Source organism: Rissa tridactyla, chromosome 2 (genome assembly GCF_028500815.1).
Source record: "Rissa tridactyla isolate bRisTri1 chromosome 2, bRisTri1.patW.cur.20221130, whole genome shotgun sequence".
Classification (NCBI taxonomy): Eukaryota; Metazoa; Chordata; class Aves; order Charadriiformes; family Laridae; genus Rissa; species Rissa tridactyla.
Genome location: NC_071467.1, coordinates 37,456,690 through 37,473,146, shown reverse-complemented (window position 1 = coordinate 37,473,146; position 16,457 = coordinate 37,456,690). Strand labels below are relative to the sequence as shown.

At 38.3% G+C, this 16,457-nt stretch overlaps 1 protein-coding gene across 3 annotated transcripts in view; it reads left to right on the top strand.

The window, feature by feature from the left end:
• The window catches only part of C2H8orf34 (chromosome 2 C8orf34 homolog), a 187,511-nt gene that overhangs the window by 154,130 nt on the left and 16,924 nt on the right, over window positions 1-16,457 (top strand). For all 3 annotated transcript variants that reach the window (XM_054193000.1, XM_054193001.1, XM_054192999.1), the window contains 2 exons: window positions 6,818-6,903; window positions 11,973-12,046. In XM_054193000.1, coding sequence (XP_054048975.1) covers window positions 6,818-6,903; window positions 11,973-12,046 — 160 coding nt within the window. The remainder of the gene's footprint in view (window positions 1-6,817; window positions 6,904-11,972; window positions 12,047-16,457) is intronic.

The window sequence follows — 16,457 nt, the reverse complement described above, 5'->3', positions numbered from 1 at the left end:
GCACTTGATCATCTCTTCCAGCTGGACTCGACCAAACAGCCGCTCAACAGAGCTAGCTCATCTACCAGGCAGGAAATGCAGATCTGCACCGAATCCTTAGCCCACCTGCATGGTGTACAATGTCCCTGTCACTAAATTCATGTTACAGATACTTACGTGCTGCATATTTAATCCCGCTAGAATTCCCCTGGAACATTCTGTCATCTTGAAAATGGAAATAAGTTGAAACATTTATGGCCATTAGTCTGCTTTATTTCACTTTTTTTTTTTTTCAACAAATTGAACTAGAGTAGGAACTAGTATCTGATACTTCTCTAGGGTAGTGCTTATTGCACTGCCTGCAGGATGAAATCAATGTCAGTGAGTTGTTTTCCACCTCTGTAATCATAGGGATTTACAAGTGTTTCATTAAGACTGTCGGTAATTGTGATACCAGGGAACAATGTGTTCTGAGGTGTTGTTGGGCACTCAAAACTGCCAGTGAAATATTGAAAAATTCAAAAAGAGGTTGTCATATTAGTCAGAATGGGGTTTTATGTAGGTTATTTCACACAGCCTCATTGGTGAGAGGTTACACAATGTAAATCACGGAGTTAACCTCACTTTCATTTCAGTTTAGCAACTGGGATTCAAATTATAGTTTCATCTTAGTATTTTTTCATTTGGTAAAATTGGTGACTTCTATTGAAATATTGAATTATAATATCTTCATCTTGTTGACATGCCCTTTCTCAAACAGTCTATATTTTAAGAAAGAAAAATAACCTAAATGCTCGAGTTCAGCAATGCACTTAACTTAACCCAAGAGTAATCTATTTAGGTAAATGTGTTACTGAATCAAAACTGCAACGTTTGTTTCATATCGTATTTGTGGATGCTGCAGTAATTTTGCATTTTTCTAGTGAAAATTTAAGATGGCTGAACTTTTAGACAAAGACAAAAAAAAGCTGGGGGTTTTTTTTTAGGTATGTTACTGCTGCTTCCAAATACTGCACCATCTCTAATAGCATAGTAAACATAGTAGATAAAGGCAACTTACATGGAAATAATATAAAATCTTTGATAAGGTGATAAATCTTAAACGTTTGTAGAAAACATTGCTTTTTCAGATATCAAGTCAAGAGGAAATGTTTTCCTAATCTGAATCCTTAAGGAATCAACATGTTTTCTTTTTGCTGACTTTAGTCACTGCCATTTCTAAGATAATACTGTGTGTGCTTATAGATTGTTCAGGAGTGTAAAAAGACCTTTTCAAAGTAGTGGATGAAAAAAAAATAATCTATCATTTCAATCTTGACTCTGTTTTTCCTATTTGCTGTTTCCTTCCTCTGATGAGGCAACGTAGGATTTTATTATGCTGTGACTCATTCAAGGAATGTAGATGAAATCATTTTGTCCTCTTTTTGCATACTCTTATCATATCATATTTTCTAAATCATACTGGCGGTTCGACTGTGTTTCACACACCCACAAGCTTGTTTGTAGTGATAGACCTGCTATAATGCTGCTGCACCCATCCTGTAGAACTTACTCAGAATGTCTTTGGTCCTGAAGTCCTTGGCAGTTTTCTTGGAACAAGTCCTACAGAATGTGGTTTTGGGTCAAAGGAAATTGAAATATTTGCCTGGAGGCTGTTTGCCTTTGTAGCTCTTGAAGCTCCAACATGCAGCTGTTTGAATGCAACTGAAACAATGGCCTCTAAGCAAGACATCACACTGCACTATAAACAGAGGTACATAGAAAAAAATGTTTGCTACCAGGTATCAAGTTTAGACTCCCATTAAAATAATTAATAGCTGAAGTAATGTTTTAATTAATAACCGAAACAGTCCATAAAGTATTAGTAAGATGGTATTTTTAGGTAACTTGGTTCATTTTTTGGTTTTGTTTTTTTTTTTTTAAGAGTACACAGTGAAAATAACAGCAAAGATTTTCAAAGCTAGCCACCAGTTTGGAAAAGCTCATCTCTTTTTACATCGCTTTGCAAACAGGGATGTGACTCTCATATGCATATACACCGCACTTTTTATAATCACCTTTCCCAAAGCTGTGGATTAAAAGTTCCAACATAACATTTTGGTCATCATTTTACCTTTTGTTGCTGAAGGAATTTCTACCTGGTATCTGGCAATAAAGAATCAAGTCTACCTTGGAGTTTACACTTCTGTGTACCCTAGTCCGCAAGAAAAAGACTTGGAGATTAAAATGCTTTTGTACTACTAGGGACCAGATAAGTGGATCTCATAGCTTAGTCCTTCCAACATTAATGATGCTTGCAGCATGGTACAAGACCCTTTTCTTGGAAGACATTCAGCAAAAATGAACTAGGGAAGAAAGTAGCATAAGCAAGGATGGATTAGAAAATACATCTGATTATATAATGAGCTTCTGAAGCATTCAGAAGCTTTTCTAGATGTATGCTTCTTTCTAGTCTATTGCTTAAGAATTTTTAAGTGTTTTCATTTTACTGTGGAGGTGTCATGAATAGTATTACTATTGAAGAGGAAATCAGACTAGTCCAAGTAACAATTCTTTTGGCGTGTAGTAGTGTTTGTAACTCTTTTTGTTGCTCGAATCACATGAGAATGTATTCCAATATGAATCCACATGTAAGAAATACATAAATAAGTTGAAAATTGGATGTGAAAACGAGGTCCAGGTATGTCAAACATCTTATCCACCCATCCACCCGCTCAGTTCAGCCAGCCATTTCCTCCTACAAAGGGAAATCATATGAAATGGCTTTTTTGACCAGATACATTAAAAAGATGGATTTTTGCACGTTTTTCGTGAGGCAATGGGCTACTTAAATACATGTAATTTCTAGAATAAGTTGAGAATAATTTCAGTTGTTCATGTATGGTTTGGATTTATGAAAACTCAGAAGGGGAATGTATTATAAAGTCTTGAAAATTCTGATGGGATAGAAGAAGCAGCTCCCAATTCTAGAGATAATTTTTTTAAGGACTGCAATATAAGCAGAGAAGGTTGGAGTAATTTTCCTTTTAATTAAACTATCAACATGGCTGCAGCGAATAGTACATCACTTCTGATTCCTGCAATTCCATGCATATCCTTATAAGCTTGCATACGTGCATGCAGTAAACATGCATACGTATGTAACGAAGGAGGAAAGGTCAATTTTAATGCAAAAGAAAACTACTTTTGAGATCTTCCTATTCGTGTGGTTATTTCATTTGCAATTTGTTTTCTCCCAATTTGAATATCTTTACAATAATGTACAAAGTTATTTGCTTCTGTTTGACTGTCAGCTTTAGAAGAGCCTGTTTGACAAGCGAGGCTTTTAAAGAATTAGTAACTAGAGCATTACAAACCAGGTATAGAGCTATAAACAATTAACAGAAGTCATTTTCAAAATTAGGTTTACAGCTTCTGAGTTTTACACTTTTGTTGCCTTAAGGAGTTTTGTGTTCTATGGAACTGCCTCCTCAGGTAAGAGTCGTTATGAATTTACATTGAGCTTTCCATCATAAATAAACTGTCCCAGCGGCAATAAAAGGAGACCAAGTAATTGTGTGTGGAGGGAATGGTTTTGATACAAACAAATAGATGACTTAAGATTCAAACGTAGTAGATAACGGAGAGAGTCATAAAATGTGAAATTTGGATAGGGTGGATACTGGGGCGTCTGCTTGGTTTCAAAGGTTAATTCAAAGTTTAGTGTAAAGCAATAGCAGAGAGCGAGAATACAGAGTGAAAGAAACTTTTTTTTCTGAGATAAATTATTTTTTTTCCCAAGGTTTTACTTCAATGCATTTTTATGATTCCTGGGCTTTACAAAATTGAATTGCATTTTTCTTACTCTTTTCATGTCTGAATAAATTCAAAGGAAGATAACCTTTATGTAAATGGCAGCTATATTGGGTTAAGAGATGCAAACCATTTCTTCAGAGCAGAATCCATACTCAGGATTCATAAAAGCCCGGAGAAGGATGGTGGGACTCCTGGGATGCTCATTTAAAAGAACAGATACAAGGACTATTTTTGTAAATTGCTGTCAAGGCATTGCAGTCAGCTGATGCAGGGGGAAAGCCTGAAAACGAAGCCTGCTGTAATTGCTATATTTTTCTTTTAAAATGTACTAAAGGAGGAGAAAATATTCTTGCATGTATTTCCCTGTGGTTATTTCCCAAGGTTAGCCTTGGCTGAGGGCTAGCCCCCAACCCAGCCGCTCGCTCACTCACTGCCCTCAGCAGGATGAGGGGAGAAAATAGGATGAAGAAGCTTGTGGGTTGAGATAAAGACAGGGAAATTGCTTACCAGGTACTGTTGTGGGCAAAACAGACTTGACTTGGGGAAAATTAGTTTAATTTATTGCCAATTGAAATAGTTTTTGGTAATGAGAAACAAAAAGACAAACAGTAAACCCATACATTTCCCCCCCCTTTCCCAGGCCCAATTAGACATCCACAATTCCATGGGCCCTGATGGGATACACCCGAGAGTGCTGAGGGAGGTGGCAGAAGTCATTGCCGGGCCAGACTCCTTAATCTTTGAAAGGTCCTGGAGAACAGGCGAGGTGCCTGAGGACTGGAGGAAAGCCCATGTCACTCCAGTCTTCAAAAAAGGCAAGAAGGAGCAGCTGGGGAACTACAGGCGGGTCAGCCTCACCTCCATCCCTGGAAAGATGATGGAACAGCTCGTTCTGGGCATCATCTCAAGGCATGTGGAGGAAAAGAGAGCTATCAGAAGTACTCAGCATGGCTTCACCAAGGGGAAATCATGTCTGACTAATCTGATAGCCTTCTATGATGGCATGACTGGATGGATAGATGAGGGGAGGGCGGTGGATGTGGTCTACCTTGACTTCAGCAAGGCGTTCGACAGGGTCTCCCACAGCATCCTCATAGGGAAGCTTAGGAAGAGTGGGTTAGATGAATGGACAGTGGGGTGGAGAGATAACTGGTTGCAAGACAGAGCTCAGAGGGTCGTGCTTAGGGACACAGAGTGTAGTTGGAGGTCAGTGACGAGTGGTGTTCCCCAGGGGTCAGTACTGGGCCCAGTCCTCTTCAATATATTCATCAATGACCTGGACGAGGGGATAGAGTGCATCCTCAGCAAGTTCACTGATGACACAAAGCTGGGGGGTGTGGCTGACACACCGGAAGGCTGTGCTGCCATACAGAGAGACCTGGACAGGCTGGAGATTTGGGCAGAGAGGAACCTTATGAAATTCAATAAGGGCAAGTGTAGGGTGGTGCACCTGGGGAGGAATAACCCCATGGACCAGTACAGGTTGGGGACTGACCTGCTGGAGAGCAGCTCGGTGGAAAGAGACCTGGGAGTCCTGGTGGACAACAGGATGACCATGAGCCAGCAATGTGCCCTTGTGGCCAAAAGGGCCAATGGCATCCTGGGGTGCATCAAGAGGAGTGTGGCCAGCAGGTCGAGGGAGGTCATCCTCCCCCTCTACTCTGCCTTGGTGAGGCTGCACCTGAAGTACTGTGTCCAGTTCTGGGCTCCCCGGTTCAAGAAGGACAGGGAACTGCTGGAGAGGGTGCAGCAAAGGGCTACAAAGATGCCTACAAAGGGGACTGGAACACCTCTCTTGTGAAGAAAGGCTGAAGGATTTGGGTCTCTTCAGTCTGGAAAAAAGACGGATGAGGGGGGACCTTATCAACACTTCTAAATACTTAAAGGGTGGGTGTCAGGAGGATGGGGCCAGGCTCTTTTCAGTGCTGCCCGGGGACAGGACAAGAGGTAATGGTCACAAACTTGAGCATAGGAAGTTCCACCTAAACATGAGGAGGAACTTCTTTACCCTGAGGGTTGCAGAGCACTGGCACAGGCTGCCCAGAGAGGTGGTGGAGTCTCCATCTCTGGAGACATTCCAAACCCGCCTGGATGTGTTCCTGTGCAACCTGCTGTAAGATGACCCTGCTCTGGCAGGGGGGTTGGACTAGGTGATCTCCAGAGGTCCCTTCCAACCCTGCGATTCTGTGATTCACTCCAGACTCCTCTCCCTGTCCCCTGAGCAAGGAATGGGGGGGTCGGGGTCACTCCATAATAGCTCCTCTCTGCCCTTCCTTCCTCCTCACACTTTTCACATGCTCTGGCATAGGCTATCCCCACGAGCTGCAATCCTTCAGGGAAAAAATCTGCTCCACTGTGGATTCTCCATGGGCCTCAGTCCCTCCAGGACATATCCCGCTGCTCTGCTGTGGGTCCCTCATGGGCTGCAGTGGATATCAGCACTGGCGTGCACCTCACCATGGGCTGCAGGGGAGTATCTGCTCCTCTGACCTTGCTGTTTCCCACCCTTTCTGTTCCCTGCTCTTCTGCCTGTGTGGCATTGTTTGCTCTTCCTTTTACTATGTTTTCTCCAAGGAACCACCATTTTGTCTGAGGGGGTCTGCTGTGTCCTTCTGTACGTCTCTTGGAGCCGTCACAGGGCAGCTCCACTCTCTCCCCACCAAGGCCACCCCTGCAGCCCCCCCACTGCCAACACTTGACAGAGACACCCAGTACAGTCCTGTTCAATTAAAATATTGTTGAATGTAGTGAAGCAAGCTTGCAGTTTCATATGCACATGATGCCACCAAAACCCCACTGCTGTTAAAATAAGTCTTACAAAAATACATACGCTAGGATTCAGTTTACCATTTCTTAGAGGCTAGTTTTGGTTACTAGACAATCTGGGATGATATGATTGAACCATGGATGTTGACTTTTCAGCAAAACTACCCTTTTAATTAGGAAAATGTGAGTAGAGTGCGTAGTCAGAGATAACACTCTTCTGTGTCTTATCTATGGAATATGATTGTGAATGTTTTCATTCCATTTTTCCACAATTTAGATTGCAAGGAGATAATTTGGCAGAAAGGCCAGAAGATGTCTCCATGGTGTCTCAAACATCTGAGCCAGCAGTGTCAGACTCTGATGGTAAGTTATATATAAATATTTGCTGCTCGTTAAAAAAAATCCCAAACGCTAACATCTTGAATTTAAGAGTAGAGGTTATGTCTGTAAAAGAAGATTAAACACTTTCAGACTGGGCATTTGAACTCAATCATTTACATGCCAAATCTGTTAGAAGAACCCCTAATGTGGTTCTTGTCATGGCCAGTCAGCACTCCATAGTAATTCCTAGGCATATTTTGGGAGCCTCTTTGGGCCAGGATTCATTCCTTGTAGACAGTTTATATATTAGCACACTATTTTGGATGTAAAATAGCTTAATAGCTACAATGGCTATTAACAGCATGGGCGGTTCATTGCCAGTTGGCCTCCAAGCCAAAGAATGGTCTTCGAAATATTGAACTTAATACTACAAATGCATCCACAGGATTCAAGTAATATACAGTAAAAATAAAAAGAGTTACAGTATTTCTCCCCTGTCTTTAAATTGAGTATCAGAAATACTTCTTTGATCTCTACAAGATCACTAGAATCAAAATACAATAAAAGACTAGAATCAAAATACAATAAAAAGGATTTTATACAATAGCTCTGAAGAACTTTTTTTTCTCCTCGTACAAACATAATCATACATTGTGTTAATTTGCAGTCAGGACACTCCGCCTTATTTCAATTTCTGCTCAGGTTTTTGAACAGAATAACACATGAAAACTAATGAAAACGGCACTTCCTAAGGGATACCTTGCCAGAGAATGCCCTGCTTTCCTATGAAAGATTACGTTGATGAAGGTTATCTTTATCTTAGCTGTCAATGGAATGAAGACAGAAAGGAACAGAGGTTTGGATAGAGACTCTGCAGAAATAAATCTTTCAGTCCATTCCCTTACCCTTGGGCAGAACCAGCTGAGTCTATTGGTTGGAGGATTTGATTTGCAGTTTAATCTTCAGCAGCCACAGACAAGTTAGCTATGTTGATTAATTAATGCAAAACAAATCGGAACTAACTTTTGTTTTTAATTATCCTGCTAATTGTCTGCTCTTTGGTGTTATTAGGTGTGCTATTAACTATGAAGGCAACCTGAGCTTTCAGTCATTTCCTTGCCTCATTTGCAAACCAATGTATGTCAGCATTAGTAACTAGTATGTCTTTAAAGATAAATTTTTCAAACTGGTTTTGGGAGAATGCATGGCTTCGTGCAGTCATGCCATTTGTTTTTCCTTTCATCTGCTACTGATCGCTGTATAAAAAAAAATTAATAGGGGACTCAGAATCTCAAAATATGATGTTCTTACAAGCTTGATGATGATTTTCAGCAAGAGAGACCCAGACGAGTGACTGCTCTCAAGCCCTGTGAAAAGAAGGCAGAATTCTTCTCTTAGGAGAGTAATCCCCAGGAAGGGAGGTGGTGGTGGCTTGTTTGGGATGGGAAAGAGGATGTGCAAGCATGAGATTATTGCAGCAGAAACAAGTAGAGGGGTAAGACATACATGTAGGAAAAAGTTCTACACTTCCTGAAACAGTTTGTTTTGAACAGATCTCTGCCTTCCTTTTTCCTTCTGGTGTACCCTTGTTCTTGAAGTGGAAATGTGCCTGCTTTGCCATGCCATCTTCTGAAACTGTAGACTTCAGTAAAATAGTAAACTGTTGCTAAGTGGCAGAGGCACCGGGATTAAAGAAGGTGGAACTGTCAGAATAATGCTGTGTAATAGTGGAGCTGGATCTTTCATTGTCACAGAGTGTGAAGCCATTGTAACTTGGACCACGTTACACGCTGCTGGGTACTCTGTAGTCAGCATAGACACAGAGATGGAGAACGCGCTTTCTAAAAAAACATCTCCAATAAAAATGTAGGTTAGGTAGGTGGGGCAAATGACATTTGTGTTGTTATAAACACATCTACCTCATGTCTGTGTGTACACATGAACCTGTTAGTCATATAGCTAGAGAACAGCAAAGCGCCTAGCGCAAAAGGACTGAGGTCAACAGTGAGGTACTGACAAATTTCTGTCAAGAGTCAGTCTCAGAAATGTTCAGCCTTTCAAAATATTGTTTTTTTTCCTGCAATTTTGGCTAGTAATACATTTTGATTTGAAAAAAGCACAGCTGGATTTTACAAGTAGGCACAGACTAGAAACAGGCACAGAACTTGGGCAACTGCCCGTCCTATCAATCTTTCCTATAAATGCAGCACATCATTGCTTGCTTTCTGTGCATCTGATATTTATTTCCAATAAATATTATGTACGAAAAGAAGATGATAAAAGAGACTCCTAAAGATATTGTTAGAAAACCCTAAGTAACCAAAGCATCATGTTGCACTGAATTTTTAGTTATATTCTCTGAAGAATGTATTATATCATGAAAAAGTGACTAACAGGCTTCATTTACCACGTTTATTTGAATTTATTTTCTCTTCTTACTTATCAGTACCAATGACCTTACTGAGAGAAAACTATGCATTGGGAAGTGCTGAGGTAAACCATTCATTCAAGAATAGGAAAGCAAGGTGCTGATGCACAGCAAAGTTGAGGGTAGCTTTCTTTAGATAATGATCTGTTTCTGGGTTAGTGGGAAATTGTTAAGTAGTTAGATCTGGAGCATCTCTCTTGTGGATTTCAGATGAACTAGGTTCAGAAGTAATTGGCAGCACATCTGATCTAACAGCCCTTATAAATAAGCCCTACTAAAGCAATTCCACCTAATAAAGTCAGAGTAATAGCTTATGTAAAAAGACCACCTGCAGCATCAGGCACTATACTGACCACTGGCAATCTGGATCTGGTTCTGATTAGCCACTACACTGATTTCCCTCTAGTATAATCCTGCTGAATTGGACAGAGTTGTGTTTGATCTAAGTAGTAAAAATGAGAGATGGGAATCAGGTCTCAAGGTTGTAGAACACAGGGCGCTTTAACGCTGCAGTTTCTTTTTACTGTCCTAAACTATACCTCTCAAAACTGTTTCTCTTTCCCATTGGACCACTTCAAGGGAAGAATGTAATAGCTAGGTTCTTGATTTTGGTTAGAAGAAGCAGCTTCAGTGACCGCACAGCAAATTTCCCCTGTAGGTGCCAAGCCTGTCAAGTTTGTCTCTTGGATCAGTCCTCCATTAAGCTTGCTCTTGTTCTGTACAGATAGACGTGGAGAACAGCTGATGCTTCAAAAGATAGACACTGCAACAGGATTGATAAGTAAAAAATCTGCATCTGTCAACCCCCAGTCTGTTTTTCAGATTGGGGGGACTGTAGAGGTCATCTACTACTGTGTATTTTTTTTTAATTTGGATATGAAGAAATAATATCACTAAAGGATAACTGTTCATTTAATTCCAGTTGCCTGTAAGTACCGTAGGATCTTGTTTCACTTATTTCAATCTCTTTTTCTGAAAAGTACCTTACCCTTTGAGTGACAGCCACGATATAAGGCAGGAAAAGAAAACATTATTGCAAATAAGATCTTTGCAGTCAGTGCATTCTTGTAGAAGGAAGCTTAAAATACAATAACTTATTAGGTAGTAAACTCTTAATATTGGATAAATGAAAAATGTAGCACTTCTAAACTTTTAAACCATTCCTCAATTTGTCTGAGAAAAGCTATTCATAAAGTGAGTTACTTTGCAGTGTAGTGTGCAACTCTGCATATTTCTGAGGTGTGGGCAAAGACTTGTTTCTTTTGCGGCTCTACCTGGAGTGATATAATTGGACTGAAAATGATAGATTATATGGTACTATGCCACAGTGTGTACATGTGGTATTTCCTATTCTACTGTGTTATTAGATCTACAGATTATGCTGCGATACATAATATTTAGTTTGCTAAATAAATTTTACTAAGCAAATTTCACATCAGTAGCTCGTTCCCTATCAAACAGGAGTCACTGCTTTTTAGTATTTGCAGTTAGCCAGCTCCTGTTTGAAGAAACTTGAAAAGACTAGGATGTGTAGCTTCTACATATTTTTTTTCCTTTAAAGTGACAATATATTAGAAAATTCAGAACAGGCATTTGAATGTAGAGCAAAAGTTTGAAACTGGGGATGTTCAACAGAAATAGGAATGTATGAAACACATATAATGCTATTCCAGATAGAACTGCATGATCAGGGTAAAAAGATTAATAAGGATGCAAATATGTGGGAATTAGGGTTGACAACTAGATACGGCAGTGGCAAAAATGTGTCATCATCTCCCACTTCCTGCACAGTTCTCTGACCAGAACTTTGCATCATCATCACCTCTTCTTCCTCCGTTTCCATTTGTGTTTGCAATGAGTGTGGTAAGCATGGTTGCCGTACTTCAGCGTAGGTCTGTCTTTATTGTTGTCAGAGATGTTTAACAAACCAGGGTACCCTGGAGATGTAAGGACCTCCCTGCTAAGTGTCTGAGTAACAGCAGAACCTAGGGAAGATCAGGGCATCTTGTTTTCTTAGGCTACTTGCTCACAGCATCTAAGGGCCTAACAGACTGTCATGCAAAGAGTGAAACTGCATAGCATGTTACTTGGAAATTGCTTTCTCTTACATAGGTACATCAATCCTGTTTTAAGTCCTTACATATGTGTCAAAGAGGCATTCTAAACTTCTCACCAAGCCATGTTGTTTTACAAATGTGGCAGTATGGGCAAAAGTTACAGCTTGCCTGGCTTTTGAACATTGCCTAAAGTGACCAGAACTTCTCGATTCAAGGATTTTAACTATATTCTAATTAGTTTAACAGAATTAATTAAATTTAATTTTATTGATTTTATTAAAGCTGGCGATTCACTACTCACTTGTGTAAAGGACAAAAAGTATTTAGTTTTAATAGTAAAAGTAATAAATAACCCACAAGACACCTTGGCAGCTGAAGGAAGCTTGCTTATCACTCTAATCGTGTTAGAGACACTGTTCCACATTGCATTAAGCTTGTAAATTAAAATCAGACATAAATTAAAATCCAACATAAATTAAAATCCATTGAAGTGTAACTGAAAAGCAGTGAGTTTATAGTAGCCACATATACCTTCCCAGCAGTTAATTTATAGGCATCTTATTTTCAAAGTGACTAATGCTTACTTAATGAGAGTGATTTACTTCTCTTCTACCTCTTTGGAACAGCTCAAGTACCCGGGGTTGAAACACTTACGGAAGATATTGATGAATTTCAGAGTGCCTCTCAAGTGGCAGTATCTGTAAGTATCTTCCCTTACGCATAATCCTGTAATTTTTAAAAATAGATCAACAAAAATTTTGCATAAAGATAAAAGTTGTGCTTGCCAGCGCTGTTATCCTAGAGAGAAGAAAACTTAATATACCTAACCCATCTGAATTTTCAGTTCTCTGTCTGTTCTAATTTTTTCATTCTAGGAAAGGTGATATTTTGAAGGAAATTATTATAATCTCATACAAAACCATATGTTGTTGGATTTACATGTATAGTTCCCTTTGAAAGTGCAGTCATTTTATCCTGTGTCTGTATGTTCTTAAAGGTTAGTCAAATATCCGTTTTACCAGATAATATTCAATTTTACAAAATTAAGAGAACAAAATAATGAAAACTCTAAATTTCATTATGAAATATGAAATTATAATATCTCAACTGTAATTTAGCTTTTTGTTAACAGTTGTTTGGATACTAATAAACAGGAGGTGTCTAATTAAAATATATGGTTAATTTATATATTGTTTTGAAGAATACAGTATTATGCCTGGTAGTATTTTCATCAGTTCTTTTATTTTGAAATTTAAGAAAATCCTTCCAGATTTGCAGTTTGCAGAAAATATAACCAGCAATAAAATGATTTTTTAGAAGTTATATAATCAGAATTTTGTCATTGTATTGCATCAGAAATTTGAACATAGGTTAAAGAAAGGATTGCTTTGTTTTCTGAGGCAAATAACGACAATAGTTGTTTGTTTTTGCAAAATCTTACACAGCTGTAAAGAGGACACATTAATTCCCATTCAACCATAGCAATACTGGTTTATAGCACGCTTTAGTGTCGATAAATTGAAAAGAAGGGTTCGCTATTTGTTAGCTGAGGAAAAAAGGGCAGTATTTAAGAAAAAAGAAAAATGTCAATGCAGACTGATCGTGCAGTCTTTCAGACAGCTGATTAAGTACTACTACTGCTAAAGCCAAATAATACTGAACATATTGTATTTCCAACCAGAGTTATCAAAACAGTTGGCAGATGTGGACTTCCAGGTCAATTCCTAAAGCTCTTTGAGAGTTTGGAGTGCAAGAACCTCACAGAGTATTTGCAGATATTGGTCAAAAAGAGTAAGGAGCAGAGCTTTAGTTGCCATTGCTTTGAGCTTCTTTCTCAAGTGTCCTTTCTGCTTCACAGCAGTGAACAGAGAGGTATAATAAATTTTGCAGCAGGAACCATGTTTTTCTTATTGATTTGGACCCGCAGCTACCAGCTTTGATTTTTCAGTTCTGCAGACATGTGGCATAAGGAAAGGGCAACAAATAAATTGAGATATAGAGAAAAATAAATATACAAGGAAAACAAGAGATCATTGTGTTTATTACCAAAATTGTGCTACAGAAATGTACGGCCTTCAACAGTGTATTTTTAGATATATGTTCTGTGTGTGCATGCTTATGAATGGATAAACAGTATGTACGTGTATCATTTAATGCTCTGCTAGTTCTAGACATTGGTAAGGTTGTTTGGAGCAGTAGACTGCCAGAGGCAGCAAAGTTGCTTGGGCTGAATCCCTGAAAGCCACACTGGCTGTTGTTGTTATTGCCAGTGCTGCAAAGAGAAGGCAAGAAGAGCAGTTGCAGCTATTGCTCTGCCCACCCAACCCCTCCCTGGAGGAAAAGCAGATAGCTTCGCTTTCCTGAGCTCTTGGAAAATTCCTTTGCCTAAGTTACTAAGGAGGCATAAACCAGTAACTGTTAGTTCATCCACTCTTGTGGGTTTTTTTGTATCTTAAAGCTCTTGCTTAAATAGTGTGTAGCTAGCTGATTGTGTACTTTATCTCTTCAAAATTGCTTGTTATTCAGAGTGAGATTCGGCTATCCAACACTCTATGTTTGTCTGCCACTCTATCTCCTCAAAAAAGAAAAAAATGTTCCAACTGTTGTTGCTGCCTTTTAGAGCTCTGAAGGAGCAGATATCTGTTTCATGGTCCCCTAGTAACTTCCAGTGAGACTTATTCTTTGACAATCTTGACCTATAAAATACAGAGGTAAAACTGAGATTCCTCATAGGAAGGCTGTGAAGATAAATGCATTCTTGCAATGGATTCCCACAAATTCTTCAAAACAGTAAGAAATACACCTGTAAAATTACTTCAGAATTGATACCAAAATACATTCTCGTGACTTTAAGTGATTTTCAGATATTATAGGAGATATGAGTTACTATATGAGACACAAGATGGGGGAAAAAGAGAATAAATATGATGTTGATCAGACATTTCTCATAAATTGGACAAATTGGTTCATGGCATTCACTCAAGTGTGCATATTACATCTAAAAATTCCTGATCTGGTTCAAGGTGTGCCATGTTTAATACTGGTACTGCATTCCAATAGGGTAATTTGAGTCTCTTACTAGTTAAATGGATCATTATCATAAATTTCTCTCCACTCATATATATTTACAAATTTTCTTTCAAAATGCCTTGGCCTTCAGAGAAGCGTTTTGAGAAAAACTAGGATAAAGCAGCAGGAATTATGCATAAAGATCTTTAGAAAAGAGCTTTTTTTCATGTCCCATGTATAAATCCACATGTAATACCAGTACTTAGAAAAGATAGGCAACATCTATGAACACGGTTCATGTAATTTATACTAGGGTTACATTATGATTTTCTGGTAACATTATATATGTTTACTGTTATATTTCTGAAGAATCTGGAAGTTTTTCTAATTAGACCTTTTTCCTTTAGAACTTTTTTAATAGAATCTTTTGTTATGCTTTATTTCTCACGCAGAGCGTTATTATTTGAAAAATTGAGAACTTATATTTTCAGTGCTGTGCAATCCCAAACAAAGCGTACTGAATGAATAAACGAGTAATGCTAGCAAAAACAAGTTTGAAGTATTTACAGGAATCGCCACTCTTCCCAGGTGTTTTGCAAGGATTCAAAGTGTAAGCAAGCATTCAGAATGTCCTTAGAAATCCTAGTTTACTGCAGAGCTCACTTTCTGACAAACATTTAATGTAACAAAACATGCTAGACAAAATGCAAAGCCTTTTCTTGAGATTTTTGCAGTGTGGTAAACTCATCCTATTTTACTTTATGTAGATGAGTTTTATAAATACGTGGCTAGCAATCTTTAAGAAAACAATGAAGTGATACCGGGAAAAAACGAGGTGGGTTGGAATTCTGGCAGAAATGGAAAAGTAAGGTATCAGAAGTTACTAAATGTACACTGACTAACAGAAAGAAAGAGGGCACATTCACTGGGCAATTCACATTACGTGGCCTTTGCCTTCCCTCTGAGTTGCTTCTTTTACCACGTGGATCTAAAAGGACTCATGCTTATTATTTTTTTATGTGAATCTTTGCATTCACTCATCTTGCCTTGCACATAAAAAGGTATATTTTTCTTTGCAAATTATCCATGTAAGGCAAAACAATTCAAGTGTAACAGAAACTGTGGAAAAAAAAGGTTGTCCAACTGCAAAAGCCAATTCTGCATGAATTTGCCTTGGGTTTTTGTGGGGAAAATACTCTAATGAATTGTTTTATAAAGGTGTTTTGTTTTACATTTTCTCCTGTTTTCCCTGCTGCTTTGGAACTTTTCAGTTGCTTTCCTGGAAGGAATACGCACACATGGATTTTCCGCGATAAATACAGAAATTCCTTAACAGTAACTCAATTTGTGAAGTGACATGAGGCTTCATGCACAAGAAAAAATTAAGCTTTTAATTCTTTCTATCAATCTATGTTGAATACACCTATATTCTGGTGACATGTGATTTAAACTGTAATTGCTTTTCCCACTGTTTTCCCTGGAAACAGTGCTGAGAAACAACTTAATGACTTGTTCAAGTTTGAGGATGATCGACAAAACTCTAAATCACCCAAACTTCAGTATTTAACTAAATCTATAAATTATTTGCTGGATTGTGGTCACTGCTTAACATTTAGCAGGTTAGTCTTTAAAATAAGTATTTTAAGGTTCCACTACCACATCAGGAACAGCAGTGTGTCTGTGAGGTAGTATGAATTATAAAGGTCATATTTATGTATTATACACACAAAATTAGTATGTTCTGATACAAAAGTTTTTCAATCCAAGTTGACTTTTTTTATGTGGAAATACAGGCACATAAAGTTAAATTTTTAAATTTTAAATCTTCTGTAAAACTAAGATAATATTAGATTAGTACAAGTCTTCCACAGCTAGTCCAAAAAAACCATGCAAATAAATAAGTTTAATTACTGTTAGCTAGATTAACAATAAAAGATAGTAGAAAAATATAATATCTAGGTTCTTGGGAAGTAAGTGATATTTCCTGCAAGAATTTAAGCAAGTAGCTTGAATTACATACCTTGAACCTCTTCGGTTGAGACCTCCTCTATCGAAAAAAAAAATAAATCCATTAAATAGACATAGTACTTTGTACATGCAGC